The sequence below is a fragment of the Sapajus apella genome, unplaced genomic scaffold (genome assembly GCF_009761245.1).
Source record: "Sapajus apella isolate SASKATOON/1434 unplaced genomic scaffold, GSC_monkey_1.0 scaffold30, whole genome shotgun sequence".
In the NCBI taxonomy this organism is placed as follows: Eukaryota; Metazoa; Chordata; class Mammalia; order Primates; family Cebidae; genus Sapajus; species Sapajus apella.
The window spans coordinates 24882887-24905512 of NW_022436970.1; the positions used below are offsets into that span (position 1 = coordinate 24882887).

The following is a 22626-nucleotide window of genomic DNA, read 5'->3' on the forward strand; positions in this document are numbered from 1 at the left end:
AATCCTTTGAGCCTAGGAGTTCAAGGCTGCAATGAGCCATGATTATGCCACTGCACTCCAGTGTGAGTGACAGAGTGAGACCCTGTCTCAAGAAAATTTTTTTAAATTAGAAAAAGTTTATTGGAGAAGCTATTCTAATTAGTTTAATATATTGTCTAAGGCTGCTTTTGTGCACAGTGTGGCAGGATTGAGGAATTGTGTAAGACACTCTGTAGGCAGGAAAGCCTAAACTATTATTAACCAGCCTTTTACAGAAGAAGTTTGCCAGTCCTTGTTATTTAATGTGATAATTGATATGGCTGATTTTTAAATCTGCAATCTTGGTGTTTGGTTTTTTCACTTGTCTCATCTGTTCTTTATTTTCCACTTTTCTTTTGGATTGAATATTTCTAATGATTCCATTTTATCTCCATATTGGCTTACTAACTATACATCTTTCTTCTGACTTTCTTAATGTACTATGCTTCATCTATAGTATAAGAACCTTATAGTGGTATGCTTTAATTTCTTCTTCCAGCCTTTGTTCTGTTGTTGTTATTTTTCTTGCACATGTTAGAAATCTTACAATGTGTTGTTACTTTTATTTTAAACAGTAAAAAAGAAAATGTTGATCTACATGTCATTGATGATACTCTTCATCCCTTTCTGTAGATGTCTGTTTCCATTTTGAGTCATTTCCTCTGTCTCCTGAAGGACTTCATATTTTGTAGCGCGATATGCTTAATTAACTCACTATACTTTCTCTAAAAAGGCTGTGTCTTTCTCTAAGGAAGGGGAAGGTATTTTTGCTAGGTGTAGAATTCTAGTTCTTTTTCCCTTGTAATATTTTAAAGATTTCACTCTATTGTTTTCTGGCTGGCATTTTTTCAAACAATGTTTTCTGTCATTTTTGTTCCTTTGTATTTTTAACACTTTGACTATAATGTGCCTTGGTTTGGTTTTCTTTGTGTTTCTTTTGCTTGGAGTCTGATGAGCTTCTTGAATTTGCGGGTTTATAGTTTTCATCTGATTTGGAAAATTTTGTGGCTTAATTTCTTCAACTAGTTTTGCTTCCCCTCCCTCCTTTGTCCCTGATACTCAATTATACACATACAGTAGTTCCCCCGTATCCTCAGTTTTGCTTTCCACAGTCAACCATGGTGACTGTCTTGGCCTCCCAAAGTGCTGGGATCACGAGGTCAGGAGTTCGAGACCAGCCTAACCAAAATGGTGAAACCCTGTCTCTACTAAAAACACAAAAATTAGCTGAGCTCAGTGGTTGGTGCCTATAATCCCAGCTATTCAGGAGGCTGAGGCAAGAGAATCGCTTGAACCCAGGAGACGGAGGTTGCAGTGAGCCGAGATTGTGCCACTGCACTCTAGCCTGGGCAACAGAGCAAGACTTCGATTAAAAAAAAAAGATATTTGAGAGACCACATTCACATAACTTTTATTACTGTATATTACAATTGTTCTATTTTGTTGTTGTTAATATCTACCTGTACCTAATTTATAGGTTGTATTTTATTGTAGGTATGTCTGTATAGGAAAAAACGTAGTTTGTGTAGCATTTGGCACTGTCCACAGTGTCAGGCGTCCACTGGGGTCTTCGAACATATCCTGTGCAGATAAGGGGGCCTCCTGTATATTAGGCTCCTTGATGTTGTCAACGGCTCATTGATGCCATTGTTGGAGTTTTTTCAGTTTTTTTTCCCCCATTCTCTCTTTCATTTTGGGTATTTCTCTTACTTTGTCTTCAGATTTACCAGTCTTCTTTGGCAGCATCTAATCTGCTCCTAATTCCATGCAATGTATTTTTCATGATAGATAGTGCATTTTTCATTCATCGAAGTTTAGTTTACTATCTCACTTTCTTCCACTTCTTTCGTTGCATTATATTTTCTGTAATTTCTTGTTCTCCTGGTTTTGGGCCTTATTTTTCTGCTGCTTTGTATGACTGGCAGTTTTTGTTTTTTGTTTTTTGATTGGCAGTTTTTGACTGCATGCTGGACACTGAGTTTTATCGGTGTTAGATTTTGTGGTTTCCTTTAAATATATTTGGGCTTTGTTCTACAACATGTTTAAGACACTTGGAATTTTTTTTTTTTTTGAGACGGAGTTTTGCTCTTGTTACCCAGGCTGGAGTGCAATGGCGCGATCTCGGCTCACCGCAACCTCCACCTCCTGGGTTCAGGCAATTCTCCTGCCTCAGCCTCCTGAGTAGCTGGGATTACAGGCACGCGCCACCAGGCCCAGCTGATTTTTTGTATTTTTAGTAGAGACAGGGTTTCACCATGTTGACCAGGATGGTCTCGATCTCTTGACCTCGTGATCCACCCACCTCGGCCTCCCAAAGTGCTGGGATTACAGGCGTGAGCCACCGCGCCTGGTGACACTTGGAATTTTTAAGCATTGCTAGGGTGGGTCGGGGCAGCCTGGGACTGTGAAGACAGACCTTGTTGTGAGGGCTTGACTCATGTCCCTGTATTAAGGGGTCATTCCCCTCTCCCGGTGGACTCTCTGGCATTTTGACAATTGTTTTACCTTCTCCTTTCACTAGTTCCCACTAGTGATCCAGTGGAAAAGTCCCACTGGTTTTCTCACATGAGAGCATCAGTGCTCAGAAAAAGTCTTCAGGAGACTTTGTGTAAATTTATCACAAGGTCAGTGTTGTGGAATGCCCCTTTTTAATCATAGTTTATTTCTTTTGTCTATTTTAAAATGGTGAATTCTTGCTTTCTATCAGGTGATAATGATTTCATAATTGCTGTGGGGCTCTTAATTCCAGCCATCTTTCTTCATTTCTCCCACTCTAGCAGCATCTTTTAATTGGGCTTAGATTCTTGTGTGTGCTGATTTTTAAGATGTACTTAAAGTTCCTTTGTATTTCCTAGTGTTTATGCTTATTTTTCTTTGTTTCAAATATTTTTGCTCTTTGTTAGAGCCAGAATAAAGGACATGTGTGTTGTATACTTCATCTTTTAAGGTAGTTCGTTTTGAAAATAACCTAATTTTCAGTAAGAATCTTTGTAATAACTTGGCTAGGCATGGTGGCTCATGCTTGTAATCCCAGCACTTTGCGAGGCCGAGGCAGGTGGATTATGAGGTCAGGAGATCAACACTATCCTGGCCAACATGGTGAAACCCCATCTCCACTAAAAATAGAAAAATTAGCCAGAGCCAGGCGTGGTGGCACCACCTGTAGGCCCAGCTATTCGGGAGGCTGAGGCAGGAGAATTGCTTGAACCCTGGAGGCGGAGGCTGCAGTGAGCTGAGATCAGGCCACTGCATTCCAGCCTGGAAGACAGAGCCAGACTTCATGTAAAATAAATAAATAAATAAATAAATCTTTATAATAACTTCTTTTTCTTGTTAGTTCTGAATTGACTTAGTAAGCCATGTACTAGTGTAGAGTTGAAGGCAATTGTATTAACTATCTTTCTGTAGCTTAACTTTTTTCATGTTAAAAGTAATGATTGTTATAAAAACAATACAATAAACCATGAATGTTAGAAAATGTAGGTAACCATTTCTAATTAGAAAATGAAATTTAAAATGTCACTTTTCTACCATTCAGAGATTGCTGCCATTAACATGTATTGTTTAGCCTTTTCTTTCTGTATGTTTATTGTTCTTACCCTGAGATTGTATTGATTAGCTATTTTATCACTTGCTTTTTTCATTTTTCTCTGTCTTGTCACGTATTACATGTTCATCTTATTTAATACCCAGTTCATACTCAGATTTCTTCGGTTTTACCAGGACGTTTTTTACACTTGGTTTGTGTAAGCTGGGATTCATTGTGGACCGTTAAACCTAGTGGTCGGGTTTGCAGTGCTTTCCCTGACTGTTGGCCACACCAGCCTCTTGTCCTGCAGAGATGCCGCTCCTTCTAGATCTGTCTAGCACTTCCTCGTAGTGTTGTTTTAGCTTAGTTCCCTGTCTCCGAGCTTCTTTTAAATGAGATGTTCTACTGAAAGGCCCCGTTGATTCAAGTGAAACATTTTGGGTTAGAATATATAATATATGATGTTCTGTGCTTCTTGTCACTGCAGGGACTCCAGTCATTTTGTTGCTTCACTACAGTAGACGGCAGTCTGGTCTTTGTGTGCATTACATTCTTTTTGTGGACTAAAATGTAATGTGTTTAACACCCCTTGAGAACCCTGGTCCTAGGAGGTAGTTTTATTGGGGGCTTTGCTGTGAATGAGGTCTTTCTGAATGTCTGCTAACAATCACTTGTAGATTGTTAGCAGACATTCTTCTGTAAACTCTTGTTTTACTCAGCAGTTGGGACTGTTTGGCTTCTCTGAAATACAGTGCCTTTGGGAAAGGCCAGATAGTTTTCTCCTTTCTTTTGAGCTATCACTTTTCAAAGTGAGCAGTTAGTTAACCTTTCCAAGTGGTGATTCCTGAAATTCATTTTTTTCTGAGTTTCTTGGTATTTCTGTGACTCTCCTGTGACTTCGTGTGTTAGGGTTTCTATAGCTATTTGTCTTTTTGGTGCTCAAATGTTATAACATTCTGGTGCTCCTGGTGCTTTCGTCATGACTCCTCCACTAAAGGGCCTGTGAGGATGGGCCCATGCTTTGAGAATTTGTCTCATTTGTCTTTGAACATTTGTACTTGTACTTTTCTGTGGGTTCTGAAGTTGGCGTCATGAGCTAATTCTGAATGCACTGTCACCTCTCAGGACTGTCCACACCATGAGATTATGGACTCGATACCTCTTTATCCTCACTTCTTAATACAGTTTTAAGCGAGTCAGCTGTGCTGCACAGGTAAAGCTTCTACATGCGTTGGGAAGTAGCTGAGAGCAAAACGAGTAGATTTTTACTTCTTTCAACTAAGAGAAAAAAAAGTAATCTTGGGCCACACGGACGTTAAAATTTTAACGAGAAATGGAAAATGTTTTTCTTGTACACCTTCTCACTTAGTGTCCGATTTTCACTTTTTAAAACAGTTTTATTTAAAACCCTCTGCTGCCCTACACTTTATCAGCATTCTGCCCCAGGCCTTGTTGTTTCTCTCTCCTGTCCCCTCCCTGACATATTGGACCCCCCTCCCTCCCCCCTCCCCCCACCTCCCACATCATGCTCAGGTCAGGCAGACACAGTTGGAACTCTCTGCTTTATACTCCTTTACTTCACTGTTATTATTCATAGCACTTATCATCCATGAAAGACAGTAATTTCTTGTGAAAAAATTTTTAAAAAAATATCTGTGTTTCTCAGCTGTGAAACTCTGTGAGGTTGGGATCCCATCTGGCCCCAGAGCCCAAAAGGAAATATTTGAGGGTTGAGTTAGTGATGATTACAAAAGGATGAGGTAGATTACTGTTCTGTGGACCTTGTAATAATTTTGTCTTAGGCCATTTTACCTGCATGCAAGGTGGAGGTCTTCCTTCTACCTTTCCTCCGTTCCCCACCTGTTGCCAACAGGCTTTGGAAGTTAGCTGTTGAACCCCTGCTCTGAGGATGCTGCTGCTGTGGGAGGTCTTGGCTCATGCATTTCTGGCCTCTGGACCCCTTTCCAGGACCTACCTGTTCCTCTTCTCTCCGTGTTTACCTGCCCCTGAGAGTCTCTAATATGCACTGTTTCTCACACTACTGCCTCTTTCAGCTGATTGTGAGGTTTTCCTTAACACCCTTGTCTACACTATAGGTCTTTTGCATAATTTTCTTAATGTAGCAAGTATAACTTTTTGAGTGAAAAATGATTGATTCTGAGAAAAAACCCTCTACACATTCTAGATCTTAATTGCTTTGAAAAACATTTGAAGAGTAAGATAAAAATATACTTTGCTTTCATTCCCTAAGACAAATGGATTGAACAGTAGTGGTAAGGTATTGTTTAAAAAGAGTGTGTTCAAGATAAAGATTCTTTTACTTTGATGTATTTTTTTGTTTCTTTATATGTACTCATGAAGCTACATGGGTTTTGGAATCCTTATGTTTAGGCTTTGCATACATATAAAGGATGTAGATAATTACTTGTTGGGAGGTCTCCTCTTTATTTCTTAGGAATCTGTAATTTTAACTTGGATTATTTCAACCTTTTCCTCAGTTCTCATATTAAAGGGTATTCTGTCAAAACTTGCTGAGAGCTTTATAGTCTGTCTTTTGTATCCAGGGGTTCTGCATCTGTTGATTCAACCAACTGTGGGTCAAAAATATTTGGGGGAGAAAATGGATGGTTGCATCTGTACTGAACGTCTTCAGACTTGTTTTCTTGTCATTATTCTCTAAACAAAGTAAGTAGGAAGATGTGCATAGGTTACATGCAAATAACTACATCATTTAATCTAAGAGATTTGAGCAGCCTTGGATTTGGTGGTGCCTGCATATGGTCCTGGAACCAATCCCCCATGGATACTGAGGGATGACCATACTTTCATTTCTCTTTTCCCATGTAGATTTCTTAGGTACCAAGTAATCTCATAAGTTGTTTTTTTTTTTTTTTAGACAGAGTATTGCTCTGTCTCCCAGGCTGGAGTGCAGCTCACTGCAACCTCTACCTCTCGGGTTCAAGCAATTCTGCTGTCTCAGTGGATCACCACGCCCAGCTAATTTTTGTATTTTTTAGTAGAGATGGAGTGTTACCATGTTGGCCAGGCTGGTCTCAACCTCCTGGCCTCAAGTGATCCACCCTTTTCAGCCTCCCAAAGTGCTGGGATTACAAGTGTGAGCCACTGTGCCTGGCTTCGTAATCTCATCAGGTTCTTATTAAATATTGCTTTATCTTCTGAATTTACATAATGATCTTTCTCTTTTTTTCTCCCTTTTTAAAAGGACCTTAAAGGCTTTGATCCGGGAGAGAAATACTTTTATAACACGTCATGGGGAGATGTTTCTCTCTGGGAACCTTCTGGAAAGAAACTGGTATGTATTTTTTTGTACTTGGTTTTCATATTTCCTTAAAAGTGAGGAATGAATGTAATTGTGGTCTAAAGAACATCACATGTATTGGGGTGTCCTAGTGAGTGAATGAGGAGGAGGCATAATGTAGCCTTTCAGGGAAGTGGCAAGAAACCAAGTCCAGTATGTGGTCAGGCAGGGTTACTGATGCCCTGAGAGTTTTCTGTGTAGTACAGAGTTGATAACAGTGATATGGTGAAACTGTTGTTTGTCCTTGATTATAAGATGGCGTTGCTGTAAGAAGGACGTTTGATTTAATAACTGTTCTGAGTAAAACAAAATGCCACTACATTAAGTGCATACAGTACATCCTCATTTCAGAAACTAAAGTAAAAATGTAGACTTTTGAATCAAGGAACAACATTTTAAGTAATTAGAAACTTCAAACTTTTAAGCAAATTCAGGCTAAAACATGAGCCATACTGCTAAGTTCTCATTAAAGTGTTTCTGGGACAACTTTTCTACCAGTTGTTAGCACCTTCCTTGGTATCAAACTCAGCTCATCTCAGACTTGATTTGGCTGTTCCCTCTCACCAGCTTCTGTTGTCAAAGTCATGCTGGCCTTGGGAATTTGTACTTTAAAATATTTCTGTAATTAGTTGTCAGAATTTTTTTTTTTTTTTTGGTGGGGGCACAGGATCTTGCTATCACCTGGGCTAGAGTGCAGTGGTGTAATCTTAGCTCACTGTAGCCTCAACTTCTTGGGTTCAAAGTGTCCTTCCACTTCAGCTCCTGAGTAGCTGAGACTACAAGTGCATGCCGCCATGACCAGCTAATTTTTTTAATTTTTATTTTTTGTAGAGGTGGGATCTCACTGTGTTGCTCAGGCTGTGCTTTGTCAGAATTTTCTGTAAAGATATTTTTGTAAGCCACTTTCCTTGAGTCCCGTTTTTCAGTTTCTGCCCCAACACTCTCCTCTCTAGCATGAGATGCAAGATTCCTTGAAACCACTGTGATTTAGTTTTCCTCCTGAGCATAGCTTGCGTCTGCTACAGGATGCCTCATTTAGCTGATCTTGACTTCATGAATCTTAAGCCTCATTGTTTTTGTTATCCAAATTCTTAAAATACCTTGTAATGTAATTCGCAGTATGTATAAAATTACATACTTTTCATTAAGAAACATTTTTTGAAATCCTGCTGCAAAGCAGCTAACAATTTTTGAGTGCTTGGTACAAAGAGGTAACGCTAGGATTCTTTTCCTCAAATAGTTTATGTTCTTGTTGGAGTGAATAGGGCCTTAGGCATAAATAATTTGAATAACAAAGTTATTAATAACAGATAGATAATAGAAATATTAGAATAATAGAAATAGATAATATAAATAACAGAATAAATAACAAAGGTAAATAACAATTTGAAATAATAGAAATTGAATGTATTAGATACCACAGTCAGAGTAAAGTAAAAGCACTGTTGCCTGGAGTGATGGAGACTGTGGTATCTGCTAGTTTTAGGGTCGTCTTTCCTAACTGGTCTTCCTGCTTTAATTTCTCCCTGTGGACATAGGACTTAGGAACAGAGACATTTAGGGAGACACAGCAGGAAAATTGTGTAATCATGTTGGATTATGAGGTTCACACTACAGTGAGATCCTCAAGAGCTCATAGGAACAAGTGAGAGTTTGAGGTTTTGAGGGCAGAAAGGCTTGCTTAGGTGACTATGGGACTTCCTTACCATGGGAGTCTAGAGGAGCAACATGCAGGTGTGGTGGAGAGATTATACACTAGTCAGCAATCATTGTTTTCTGACAGCAAAGAACTATGACTCCACCACTTCTCGTTAATTATGTCTTCTTCCTCTATTACCAGTGAACTAATGTCTCACACTCAAGATTGTTTATGATTAGTCACTGTATTAGGCCATTTTTGTGTTGCTATAAAGAAATACCTGAAGATGAGTAATCTGTAAAGAAAAGAGGTTTAATGAGGACATGGTTCTGCTGGCTGTACCAACATGGCACCAACATCTGCTCTGCTTCTGGTAGGTTCTTCAGGAAGCTAAAATCATGGTGTAAGCTGAAGCAGGAGCAGGGAGTTACATGATGAGAACAGGAGCAAGAGAAGTGGGAGGTACTAAAAAACCAAGTCTTGGGTGAAACTAAGTTATACTTCTCAGAGTATGAGAACTGTGAGAGCTCAAGGAGTGATAACTCACTCATCACCAAGGGGATGATGCTAAACCATTCTTCAGGGAAGTACCCCCATGATCCAGTTATTTCCCACCAGGCCCCACCTCCAACATGGGGAATCACATTTCCCAGTGAGATTTGGAGAGGACAAACATCCAAACCATAACAGTCACTGTCCTAGAACTTTCACATGCAGGCTTTTTATGTGAACATGTGCTTCCATTTCTCTTGGGTAAATGCCTTGGAATGGGATTGCTGGGTGGTATCGTAAGTGAATATATATTTATCTATATAAATGAACTGCCAAACCATTTTCCAAAGTGATTGTACCATTTTATTAATACTTTCCTACCAGCAGTGTGAGAGCTTATTTTAATAGATGATCCTTTGGTTTAATTTGCATTTCACTGGTGCCTAATGATGTTGAGCATGTTTTCATTGTTTTTTGACATCTAGATAGCTTCTTTGGTAAAATGTTCAATTTTTTTGCCCCTTTAAAAAAAATTTGGGTCTTTTGCTTTCTAGTTTGTTTTTATATTGAGATTTGAGCAGGCCTACAACAAATATGATAGAGATAAATCCTTTATTAGATAGGTGGTTTGCAATACTGTCTTTCAAAGAGGAAAAACTTTTTTATTTTCATGAAATACAGTTTATCATTCTTTTGTAGACCATGTTTTTAGTGTCACGTTTAAGAAATATCTGCCTAACCCAAACAGTTATTCAACACTGACAGATATTAACATGCCGTTGTCAATAATTTCTGCCAGTTCTTTCATTGCATATAGTTTTCTTGGAGCACACAGTTTTTCAGTACTATATTTCATTGAGTATAAAACTCACCAGTTTTAATGAACCACTCATAAAACCAAGTGAAACTTAAACTATGTTGCAATATGAACGATCAGTTGAAAGGAACTTCCAGATTTCAGAGATGTTAAAATATGAAAAAATGTGTCTCTTAGAATCAGTGAAATAGGTTTTTATTTTAGTCTATGTGGTCTGGTGTTGTAGCTATTGTCCTAGGCTTATTATATATCCTACCAGAAGTACTAGAACCTAAGATTTTGTGAACTGCTGATAAGACAGTAATGTGTTTGGATAATTTTTCTGATCTGTGACCCAAGAGGAAAAGCTACATGAATAGGGAAGAGATAGGATGGCAAAATCTTGAAGAGGCCGGGGGTGGCGGCTCATACCTGCAATCCCAGCACTTTGGGTGGCAAAGTTGGGCAGATCACTTGAGATCGGGAGTTCGGGACCAGCCTTGGCCAACATGGTGAAACCCCACCTCTACTAAAAATACAAAAATTAGCTAGGTGTGGTGGCCCATGCCTGTAGTTCCAGTTACTTGAGAGGCTGAGGCAGGAGAATCGCTTGAACCCGGGAAGTGTAGGTTGCAATGAGCCAAGATCACGCCACTGCACTCCAGCCTGAGTGACAGAGTGGAAAAAAAAATGTAGAATGGGAGTGTGTGAGTGATAATGAGCACACAGATTTAGGAAGGGATGAGAATTAACCCTTGATCACTGTGATGGTGCACAGCCAACTCTTGGGCCTTAGATGAAGCTAGGTCTTAGCTTCCTAGTTTGTGGAACTGGGGTGCAGGTGTTTTGTGGTTCACCAGCTCTGGGTTCTCAAGACTCTGTCATGACACCAAAGACTTCAGTGTGCTCTCAAGTTATTGCAAACCAGCAAGTCTTACCGGATGTTAGAACAGATTTGTACCCGGTTGTATGAATGTCTGTTTTTAGACCCTGAACTTGTTAAATTCCCTGAAATGTGCCTTAAATAGAAATTCCATATGGTCAGTGTTGCATTCTGTGGCCCTACCCTTATCTTAGGGTCATCCATAGTGTGAGTTTAGGCTTAGTCAGACTTTCTTTACTGTTTATCAGATAGTTTATTGGGTACCTGCATGGGCCAAACACTGTCCATTTCACTCCTACCTTCTCTAGAAATGGGGGAAATAAAAAGATAGTAATGATGGGTTTAACAGTTTGAAAGCTAGGCTAGTTGTAGATAAATTCCAGAGGTTTTAGAATTTGGAGCAAAAAGAACATTGGAATTAAGAGAAATGGGATGAGGGGGAGAAAATAACTTTTTGTTGTAGAAAATTAATGAAACTTTTAAGATTAATGCTGTTATTAATAATTCAAAATTCAGGGCTAAATAATTATATTTGTGGTTTTAGTAGATGACTTAAAACAGGGGTCAGCAAGCTATGAGTTGTAGGCCAAATCCTATATTTGTATGAATTAACCCATGAGCTGTGTAGCCTATGAGCAAGGAATAGTTGTTGGGCTTTTAAATGTTTAAGAAAAAAATGACAATACTATTTTGTGACATGTGGAAAGTATATGAAATTCAAATTGGTGTCTATAAATAAGGTTTTATTGGAACATAAATTAAAAATTATTTTGGGGACTTTTGTACAACAATGTCAATGCTGAGTACTTTCCACAGAGACTGTACTGTATGGCCCACAGTCCTGACATATTCAGTCTCTGGCCCTTCACAGAAAAAGCTTGCCAATCCCTGGGTTAGAAACACTAAGTCAGGTTAAATGCCTAGCACATTAGAAGAAAAGGGATCAAATCCTCAGAGACTGTGGAAGGTTGACATCTGACAGTTTATTCAACTATGCTTAAGACTTTCATTTCTTTTAACAGAGATATCGAACAAAGCCATACTGTTGTGGCCTCTGTAAATACTCTACAAAGGTGCTTACTTCATTCAAAAATCATTTACATCGCTACCATGAAGATGAAATTGACCAAGAGCTAGTGATCCCTTGCCCAAACTGTGTATTTGCATCTCAGCCCAAAGTTGTGGGAAGGCACTTCAGAATGTTCCATGCGCCTGTCCGGAAAGTCCAGAACTACACAGTGAACATTTTAGGTGAAACTAAGTCATCTAGGAGTGATGTGATAAGTTTCACATGTCTAAAATGTAACTTTTCAAACACTTTGTACTACAGCATGAAGAAGCATGTGCTGGTCGCCCATTTTCACTACTTAATTAACTCCTACTTTGGCCTGCGAACTGAGGAAATGGGTGAGCAACCGAAAACTGATGATACTCTTTCTGTAGAGAAGATCCCACCACCTGACAAATACTACTGTAAAAAGTGCAACGCCAATGCCAGCAGCCAGGATGCATTAATGTATCACATTTTGACATCAGACATACACAGAGATTTGGAGAATAAGCTTAGATCTGTGATTTCAGAACATATTAAGAGGACTGGACTCTTGAAGCAAACACACATTGCTCCAAAACCAGCAGCACATTTGGCTGCAGCAGCAAATGGCAGTGCTCCAAGCACTCCAGCTCCGCCTCCTTGCTTTCATCTTGCTTTGCCACAGAACAGTCCAAGCCCAGCCTCCGGGCAGCCAGTGACTGTGGCCCAGGGTGCCCCTGGAAGCCTCACTCATTCCCCGCCTGCTGCTGGCCAATCTCACATGACCCTGGTCTCCAGTCCTCTGCCCGTGGGCCAGAACAGCCTCACCCTGCAGCCCCCAGCACCTCAGCCTGTCTTTCTTTCTCACGGGGTCCCACTTCATCAGCCTGTGAATCCTCCTGTGTTGCCCTTGAGTCAGCCAGTTGGACCTATCAATAAGTCTGTTGGAACTAGTGTCCTCCCCATAAATCAGACTGTCCGCCCTGGGGTTTTACCCCTTGCCCAGCCTGTGGGGCCCATAAACAGACCTGTTGGGCCTGGTGTTCTTCCTGTGAGTCCCTCTGTCCCCCCTGGGGTCCTGCAGGCTGTCTCACCAGGGGTGATTTCTGTGAGTCGGGCGGTCCCGTCTGGGGTCCTTCCTGCAGGCCAGATGACTCCTGCAGGGGTTATCCCTGGGCAGACAGCAACTTCTGGGGTTCTTCCTCCTGGCCAGATGGTCCAATCAGGGGTGCTCCCTGTTGGCCAGACAGCTCCATCACGGGTTCTTCCCCCTGGCCAGACAGCCCCATTGAGGGTTCTTGCTGCAGGCCAGGTGGTCCCATCTGGGCTTCTTTCTCCCAACCAGTCAGTTTCCTCCTCAGCTGTTGTGCCTGTAAACCAGGGTGTGAATTCTGGGGTTCTTCAGCTTAGTCAGCCTGTCATGTCAGGAGTTCTTCCTATGGGCCAGCCAGTGAGGCCTGGGGTTCTGCAACTCAACCAGACTGTCAGCACCAACATTCTGCCTGTGAACCAGCCAGTGAGACCTGGCGCTTCACAGAACACCGCTTTCCTAACATCAGGCTCTATTCTTAGACAGCTTATCCCTACAGGGAAACAAGTGAATGGGATTCCGACCTACACGCTGGCCCCCGTGTCTGTCACTCTGCCGGTTCCCCCTGGCGGCCTTGCAACTGTGGCTCCGCCCCAGATGCCCATCCAGCTCCTGCCGTCAGGCACCGCTGCACCAATGGCCAGTTCCATGCCTGGCATGCCCTCTCCTCCAGTGCTGGTGAATGCTGCTCAGAGTGTGTTTGTTCAGGCTTCCTCGTCTGCAGCAGACACAAACCAGGCGCTGAAACAGGCCAAGCAGTGGAAGACCTGCCCTGTCTGCAACGAGCTCTTTCCATCCAATGTCTACCAGGTCCACATGGAGGTGGCACATAAGCACAGCGAGTCCAAATCTGGTGAGAAACTTGAGCCTGAAAAACTGGCAGCATGTGCACCATTTCTAAAGTGGATGAGAGAGAAAACGGTGCGATGTCTGTCTTGTAAATGCTTGGTCTCTGAGGACGAGCTTATACACCACTTGCTGATGCATGGCTTGGGGTGCTTGTTCTGTCCATGTACCTTCCATGATATCAAAGGTCTTTCAGAGCACAGCAGGAATAGGCACTTGGGGAAGAAGAAGTTACCCATGGATTATAGCAACAGAGGTTTTCAGTTAGATGTTGACGCCAATGGCAACCTGCTCTTTCCCCACCTTGATTTCATTACCATATTGCCAAAGGAGAAGCTTGGGGAGCGGGAAGTCTACTTGGCAATCCTGGCTGGGATACACTCCAAGTCACTGGTGCCTGTGTATGTGAAGGTGAGGCCTCAGGCTGAGGGCACTCCTGGGAGCACTGGCAAGCGAGTGTCCACCTGCCCCTTTTGCTTTGGCCCCTTTGTGACAACTGAGGCCTACGAGCTGCATTTGAAGGAGAGGCACCACATCATGCCCACAGTCCACACGGTCCTGAAGTCTCCCGCCTTCAAGTGCATCCACTGCTGTGGGGTCTACACTGGAAACATGACCCTGGCTGCCATTGCTGTCCATTTGGTGCGCTGCAGAAGTGCTCCTAAGGACAGCAGCTCAGACCTTCAAGTCCAGCCAGATTTTATTCAGAACAGTGAACTACTTTTAGTCAATGGTGAAGTGATACATGATTCCAGTTTTTCTGTTAAGAGAAAACTGCCTGATGGCCACTTAGGGGCTGAAGACCAGAGGCACAGGGAGGAGCAGCCTCCCATCCTAAATGCTGATGCAGCCCCAGGTCCAGAAAAGATGACGAGTGTTGTGCCTTTTAAAAGACAAAGGAATGAAAGCAGAACCGAGGGACCGATTGTCAAGGATGAGGCTCTTCAGATTTTAGCATTAGACCCTAAAAAATATGAAGGCCGTTCTTATGAGGAAAAGAAACAATTTCTTAAAGATTATTTCCATAAGAAACCATATCCTAGTAAAAAGGAAATGGAACTGTTATCCTCACTCTTTTGGGTGTGGAAAATTGATGTGGCTTCATTTTTTGGAAAAAGAAGGTACATTTGCATGAAAGCAATAAAAAATCACAAGCCTTCTGTACTTTTAGGCTTTGATATGTCTGAACTTAAAAATGTTAAACACAGATTGAACTTTGAGTATGAACCATAAAACTTGTAAAAAAAAAAAAAAAGTAACTCTAAAGTAGTAGATAGATTTTCTTCAGTTGAAATTTCACAGTGTTTTCCTCACTGTGTTGGTGAATCAACCTCAGTGGTTGCTGTGCTGCTCTGCAGAGTTATTTCAGGTGCTGGAGAGACCCCTATTACCAGGAATCTAGTAGTTATTTCACATTTATTGTTTCCTGCAGTTTGATTTGTAACAGTTGTTTTCAGGTTTTTTTCTCTGTCGTGTAAATGAAATTTTTTGATATTTTATGCACGCCTTGTTTTCCCAGTAGTGTCAGTGTCATATGATAAGAAATTGAAATCTATAAATAATTTTTTTTTTCATTTAAGGAAATTTCAGCCTTTTTCAGAATACTTGATTTAACTGCAAGTGGAAGCATCAATCTCCTTCAGCTTTCTCTGTAGCAGCAGATGATACAGTGAGTGTTCAGAGATGTGGGTACAAATCCCTGTGATGTATAAGGCTCTTTGAGGATGCATTGCATTAACTTACACTGATTTCTTTGTCAAATCTTTGCTTATAGATTATAATTTTGCTCTATATTTTTTTAGGCTTGTCCTAATAGCTGCCTTTTTTTTCTTTTAACCGTAACTCATAGAAAATCAAATGTTTTTATTTGTTAAAAATAGACTGAATCTGACATCTGGTATGCTGGTATGTAGCTCATAAATTCAAGAGTTATTTTACAAAGTTATTCTGTAGATGCAGAAATATTTTTCAGTGTAGATTTTCCCCTTCTTTTGATATGCTAGTAAGTCATTTCTCCATTCAGAGGTAAAACAATAAATTTTTAGTGCCTTTAGAATAAACATTGAAAAAATACACCCAAAAACTCTTCTCCTAACCTAACTACTCATAAACTAGTGAAAGGGAAGGACTGTGATACTCAGGAATAAAATTATTGCCCCTGAGTATGGATATTAACTTCAATTGTAGCATAGATTTTCAGGGGACATGGCGAAGTTTGCAGACTGAGATCTAAGTCTCCATGGTTGGTACAGTAAGTCTTTGACCACGTTTTCTGAAGGTCATGTTTGGTAGGGAAATGGGCTTTTCTCTGTCTGGTTCAGGCAGGAAGCTGTGTCTGGGTGGATGAGATAGCATATTGTTAAAGAATCTCCATTGTTGTCACTGTCCTGTGGATGGTAAACCTCGTTTTTCCCCCACACGATATAAAAAAGACTTAAAGCACCAGAACCAGTCATGGAGACGAGCCAGTTTAGACCGTAAGTCATATTTCTGGTGATATACAGCAGAGGAATCCCTTTACTTTAGGTAGAAATATTTGGAGGATGTGACAGCCTCTCAGAAACATGATGTTACGATGTGGATTTTAAAAAATATAATACTTGCATGTAATTGCTATACTGTGCACATTTGAGGCAGTTGTGAAACTGGTCTGTGATTGTTGGTGTACTCTGTTGTAAATTCAAAGAGAGCTTGTTGAACTTTATTATTTTTTTTTACCTGTTGTTTTCAGAGTGTCTATTTTGAATTAAAGTTTGTTACACCATTGCAAATAGAACTGTTTAATTCTTTTAAAAGTTAAAACATTATTGTGAATCATAGGAATGACCTCAGTATGGGAATAGATACATTTATTTTCTGAAAAACATTACTTATCATTTGTGTGAAAATAAGAACGTAACCCTAAAATGCCTAATTACTGGGTCACAAAATAGGTGTGACTAGAGCGTCCTGATGAATCTATACTGATAGCACCCAAAGTGCCAAAGAAGGTGTGTAACTGGGGTGTCGGTGCTGCGAAGTTTCCTTCCCTGTGGCTGTGTTCAGAGTCAGTGTGGAGGAGGTGCCAGTGAGGAGGCAGCTGCCTCTGATGTGGTTTAATCCTCATTTTCTTTTGTTGTGTATTTAGGGTTTCCCAGCCTCCGCACTGCTGACGTTTTGGGTCAGGTAATTCTTTGTTGTGGGTGGCTATTCTGTCAGTGCAGGATATTGGGCAGTGTCATTAGACCATAGTAGCACGTGCGCCTCTGCTCGCTCCCCAGTTGTAGCCACCAAAAATGCCATTGCCACGTGGTCCCTGGGAGGGCAGGATCTCCTTGTCAGAACCCTGGTAAAAGAGTTCTGATTTCTTGGTGCAGTTTAGCTGCGGTAGAACTGTTCATGCTGAGTCTTTAATGTTATGCTACTTGCTGGTTACAAATTTTTTAGGCTTAGAGATTAAAATGTGATAGAAGCCGAGCTTCAAAAAGTACATGTGGGAGTTCTTGGAAATGTAAAAAAATAAATTTGTTTTTGGAATATGAAAAAGTAACAGATTAATAGTTGTGAAAAAATTTTAAAGTGATAATAAATTCCAGAAGAGTTTTTGAAATACAAAAAATTGTGTACTTTATGTATTTAATCTATCTATGTAGCAGCAGCTTTAAAAATACTATACACTTGAAGTCTATTCAGGCAAAACACATTTAAATACAGCATACTATTTTAGCTTCTCTGAATTTTGTTGCCCTTTTTGTTTCTTGAGATGGAGTTTCACTCTGTCACCTAGGCTGGAGCGCAATGGCACAATCTCAGCTCACTCCAGTCACCGCCTCCTGGGTTCAAGTGATTCTTCTGCCTCAGCCTCCCTAGTAGCTGGGATTACAGGCTCACGCCACCACTCCCGGCTAATTTTTGTATTTTTGTATAGATGGGGCTCCACCATGTTGGCCAGGCTGGTCTTGAACACCTGACCTCAGGTGATCTGCCTGCCTCGTCCTCCCAAAGTGCTGGGATTACAGGTGTGAGCCACCGCGCCTGGCATAAAATTTTTTATTGTAGATGGAATCTTGTACTGGTGCCCATGCTGGAGTGCAGTGGTGTGATCATAGTTCACTGCAGTCTCAAACTCCTGGGCTCAAGCTGTCCTCTTGCCTCAGCCTCGTAAGTAGCTGAGGTGCATGCCCACCATGCCTGGTTATTTTAAACATTTTTTGTAGTGATGGAGTTCTGCTGTATCGCCCAGGCTGGGCTCAAACTCTAGCCCTTAAGCCATGCTGCCACCTTCCATCCTCCCAAAGTGCTGGGATTACAGGGATGAGCCACCGGGCTGGGCCTCTGTTACCCTTTTTTAGCAGACATTTTAGTCTAATGACTGTTGTGTGCAGTTTTATATTTTTTAGAGTCACTAAACAAAGCAGCAGTTAACTCACTAAATAAGAAAACTTAGCCCCCAAAGTAACCTAGTTTTTAAGATCTTTTAGAAAATCGCACACATGTATTAACTGCTTGATATTGCGAAGAAAGGGGCTGAATACTGGATGATAGTCATCCCTGCTGCCTGCTGTGCCTGTGGCATGGCCATGAGCATACGTTCTCACATTTAGTCTCACAGAGTGAGTGATAGTTTCCCTTCTCTGACGTAGAAGATTGAGGCATGGAGGTAAGTACTTACCTGAGTTGGAGGCCTGTGAGGGTGGACAGTGCCAGAGTGATAGCTGAGTGGCTTCTAACATGTATTATCCCATTTAAATTGTACAGTAACTCTATAGGTATTAAGTTGTCTGTGTTTTACAGAGGAAGAAACGAGCTCAGAGGCAGAGTTGGCTAGCTATCCCAGTTTGCTAAGAACTTGAGCAATTTCTCTGGACTTTAGTGCTAAAAAGGAACCTCTTAGGCAGAGGGGCAGGCTCATCACTCCACTTAAATTTCAGTTTGCCCAGGATGACATGTTGCTTAGCAGTGGTGCAATGCTGTCGTTAGACCTGTACATTGCCCTTTGGGTATCAGGGTGAATAGGGCATCCTGATCCTAGACATCCTTTTTCTGGTGGTAATGTCAACAATAACAACATAAAGATGGTTACCAGAGCAGTTCCTATGTACCAGATGCCATTCTGAATGTTTTGCATGTTAAATTTGATGGTGACAATATATTAATGACGAAGAATGATAGTAGCCCTGGTTGAGTTTGTGAAAACAACAATAAAAGAAATGCGTGCAGTTTTGCTGTTTAGATTCTCTGTTGAATGTTCATGAACTAAGCAACAAAACTTCCATCTATGAAGTATTGCTGGAAATTTTTTCTTTTTTTTTTTGAGACGGAGTTTCACTCTTGTTACCCAGGCTGGAGTGCAATGGCGTGACCTCGGCTCACCGCCACCTCCGCCTCCTGGGTTCAGGCAATTCTCCTGCCTCAGCCTCCTGAGTAGCTGGGATTACAGGCACGCACCACCATGCCCAGCTAATTTTTTGTATTTTTAGTAGAGACGGGGTTTCACCATGTTGACCAGGATGGTCTCGATCTCTTGACCTCGTGATCCACCCGCCTCGGCCTCCCAAAGTGCTGGGATTACAGGCTTGAGCCACCGCGCCCGGCCGTGAAATTTTTTTAAGCTTTCAAAACTTGAGCTGAATTTCTCTTATGGTTGTTATATGTGCAATTTCTTCAAGCTAATTCCTTTTCACAGGTGGTGAAAGTAAATGTTAAATGTTTTTGATTGTAAAGGTTTACTGTGCAGCACACCTCCTAACTTAGGCTTTTGCGATTAGGCTTTCTATTATGCAGATACTACGTCACAGCTTTAGAATTCTGATTTTTTGATCTTTTGTCCTAATTACTTAGTCTTTAATATTAACTTTATCACTTTGGCAATATAGAGGTTAAGTAGGGAAGCTATTTTCATATTTTGTGAATGTGCTGTAAGAACACACTGCTTAGAACAATACCCAGCAAACACTTAATTTTCTTTCAGATCCTAAACTCAGGAGTTTCTTAATTTATGATCAATGAAAAGTGTGAATATGTGACCCAGAAGGTTGGAAAAATGTTAAAGTCTAGAATATTATCAAATTTTTCATAATATACAGCTAAAATGATAATTTACACTACCAACCTCAAAGACCTATGCTTATATGGGGACTGCTGTCCAGGAGGCCACCTTACAGATTCAACGCCAGAGCCCATGGTGTCTGAAAGGGATTTTTAAGCTCATCATAGTGTCAAGTTCAAAGTGAATATTAATACCAGTCATTCACACAAATGATTCAGATGTGCATTTTGAGAGAAAAATATATGTAACGCTGCTAAACAGTAGCTAGTGGTGTTCTTCATGGCCTTTTAAATAATGTGCTTCGGACCCACTTACCTTCATGTTGCTCGTAAGATCACCAGCAACATGATTTCTTTTTTTAGCATGCCCATCTCTGAACTAAACGTTACTTTTTTTAAAAAAGAAAATACATAGGGAAGCTTTTCAGAAGGGAAGCTTTCCAATAAGAATTTAAGATATTTCAAGTCTAAACTAAACGGCAGTCACACAGACATGTTTGCTGTGTACAAACTAAGATTGTGAGGTCATACTTTCAAATACAAATTCAGAATTAATTGCAGTGAATCAAGGTATTTTTTTCAGAAATCGTGCACTTCCTACAGTTTTGAACCCATGATAGGGAAAGTTTAATGTTAAATACTTTGCCATTCACCTAAAAGTACACTAGGAAAAATAGAATATTAGCAATGAATCATAGGCTTTAATGGTTCAGCGGTTTTTCTGAAGGTAATCTTTCTGTGTTAGATGTATGTATATCTTGAAAGGTAGAGCCATAAAATTCATAAAAACATCCTGTGAGAGTCACAGATCCTGTTCACTCGTTGCACTTCCTGGCCTTCTACCAGGCAGCTTGTTTAGAATGGGAAGACTGAAGATAGAGAAAAACCATACAAGACAGTTTGCTGAAAAGAAAAACAATTCACACTTCAGACATCACAATATATATAAATAGGATCTCAAATTTGGACTCTCATAAGCTACAAATAAATGCTCTAAAGAGTGCCTGTGCAGGCCCAGATTGGAGGTCTCATTACAAGGAAAGTGATCTTCGATCCTGTAAAGGATGGGAGATTCATCCACCATTTATATTATCTCGTGGAAAACCACTTCTGAAAATAACTGGGAATTTATAAGAGCTAATTTTAAAGAGATTAGGCATTTCTTAGGGAAGATTATTTTTGGTTACTAAAGCATTTTTATAGGTTTTATATGTGCTTTCAAATGATTAGGTGTATCAATAAGACTACACGAAAGGAGAGGACGGAATTGAAGGTGAGGGGAAGGATTTTTGGAACACGCTTGGGAATCCCAAGTTTAGCCCCGCTGTGTCCCCTGCTCCCATTCCAGCCCCTTTGGGATGAAGCAGCTCGGGCGTCTAATTATGTTAGTTCTGAGGCTGGCACTCTTCTGGTGATGTCTCACATGTTGTTAGAAAATTGATAACCTCATTCCAGAACTGCACATTGCATTTACAGTGGTTCTCTGTGCCCCCATTTCCTAGTCACAAACTATTTCACTTCTTTGTTTTTTATTCATAGGTGTTAGTAGTGATCATCTTTGTCTAATAAGCTCCTAATTTAGAAGTGAGCAGAATACATATATGTCAGCACCCAGTGCTGCACATTTTTTAGCCATTTCCTAGCTATTTATAGCATCAGGTTTTTTTTTTTTTTTTTTGCTTTGATATGATATTCCATGTTTAATTGGTTTGATGAAAGAAGGTAAAAGTTGAGGTACTAAAAATAGATGTGTTGCTACTGAAATACTAAGCATGGTTTCAATTCAGTATCTCATAACATGAAAAAGTTCAGTATGCAATCTGTTTAGTAATAAAGTTAGACTGTCTAGGGACATCACCATGTCTATCAGTTCTTATCTATTTGAATCCTACTTAGAAATGCTTAAAACCATTTTTAGAATGTATGTGGTTTTATCCAAATGAAAATTCTAGTTTCCAGGGTCAAAATATTTATCCATAATGTCTGAAAGACTTGGTATAATTTAACAATATCCTCAATCTAATTTCTCAATGCCAAAGAAGTTCTGAGTATGACTACGTAACCACCTTCTACATCTGAGACCTCACAAGTTCTTGCCCCACTATGCCTGCTTTTCTGTTTACAAAAAGGTGGGGGTGGGAGCAGTAGGATGGTTCCTTCTGTGTTTCTTAAAAGATGTTCTCCATATAATCATGTTTTATTTTCCATGTGCTAGAAGGGGAGAATGGATCTTTGCCATTTCTTGAACAGTTAATTAGCAAGCTGCTTACCTGCAGTGATCTGCAAATTCATTGACGCCACACCCTTATCTCCTGAAGGGTTGTCATGGTGGCAGCAGGCCAAGACTCCACAGATTCAGATTCAGAGTTAAGAAAACAGCATATTCCTGAGCAGGACTAGATGTCTTTTTGCTTTTTAATATAAAGTCCATCTCAATCCAGATCATTTGAACTCAAACTACGGAGATTAGTGTAACTGTCTTTTGAGAAGTTTTCTTTACACTTCTCTGTAACAGGGTCTTTCTGTCTGTGGTTGCCCCCGGGAGAAGTGATGTGCAGAAGAGACTACCAGGAAGAACATGCCAGAATGTTTTTATTTAAACGCTACCATCCATTAGCTTAAAATTTAAGCTTCCACCTACATTTGGCAATGTTATATGCTTCTAACAGTGTTTTCTCACTGTTAAAACATTTGTGCGTATGATTTAAGATTATAGAGTACACATACTCTATCATTTACCAGCAACGGTATAAATATTTTACCATAGGGCTAATACTGCAGACCTTTCTTCCTAATGCAGTAAAATATCTTGGACCAAATTTCCCTGGTTATATTACCAGCTACATTTATCTCCTACTAAAGTTTATATTGATTTTAGATAACATTTCCAGTAGTAGAAAAATGCCAATGAAAATATAAAGGGCAACTTGGGGCCCCGATAACAACATGAGGTG

At 40.4% G+C, this 22626-nt stretch overlaps 1 protein-coding gene across 5 annotated transcripts in view; it reads left to right on the plus strand.

The window, feature by feature from the left end:
• The window catches only part of ADNP2 (ADNP homeobox 2), a 32712-nt gene extending 16296 nt beyond the window's left edge, over positions 1–16416 (plus strand). For 4 of the 5 annotated variants that reach the window (XM_032293805.1, XM_032293807.1, XM_032293806.1 and 1 more), the window contains exons 3-4: positions 6771–6860; positions 11699–16416. In XM_032293805.1, coding sequence (XP_032149696.1) covers positions 6771–6860; positions 11699–14878 — 3270 coding nt within the window. In that variant the 3' untranslated portion in view covers positions 14879–16416. The remainder of the gene's footprint in view (positions 1–6770; positions 6861–11698) is intronic. The other variant, XM_032293809.1, reaches the window with a different exon arrangement.
• The last annotated feature ends 6210 nt before the right edge of the window (positions 16417–22626 follow it).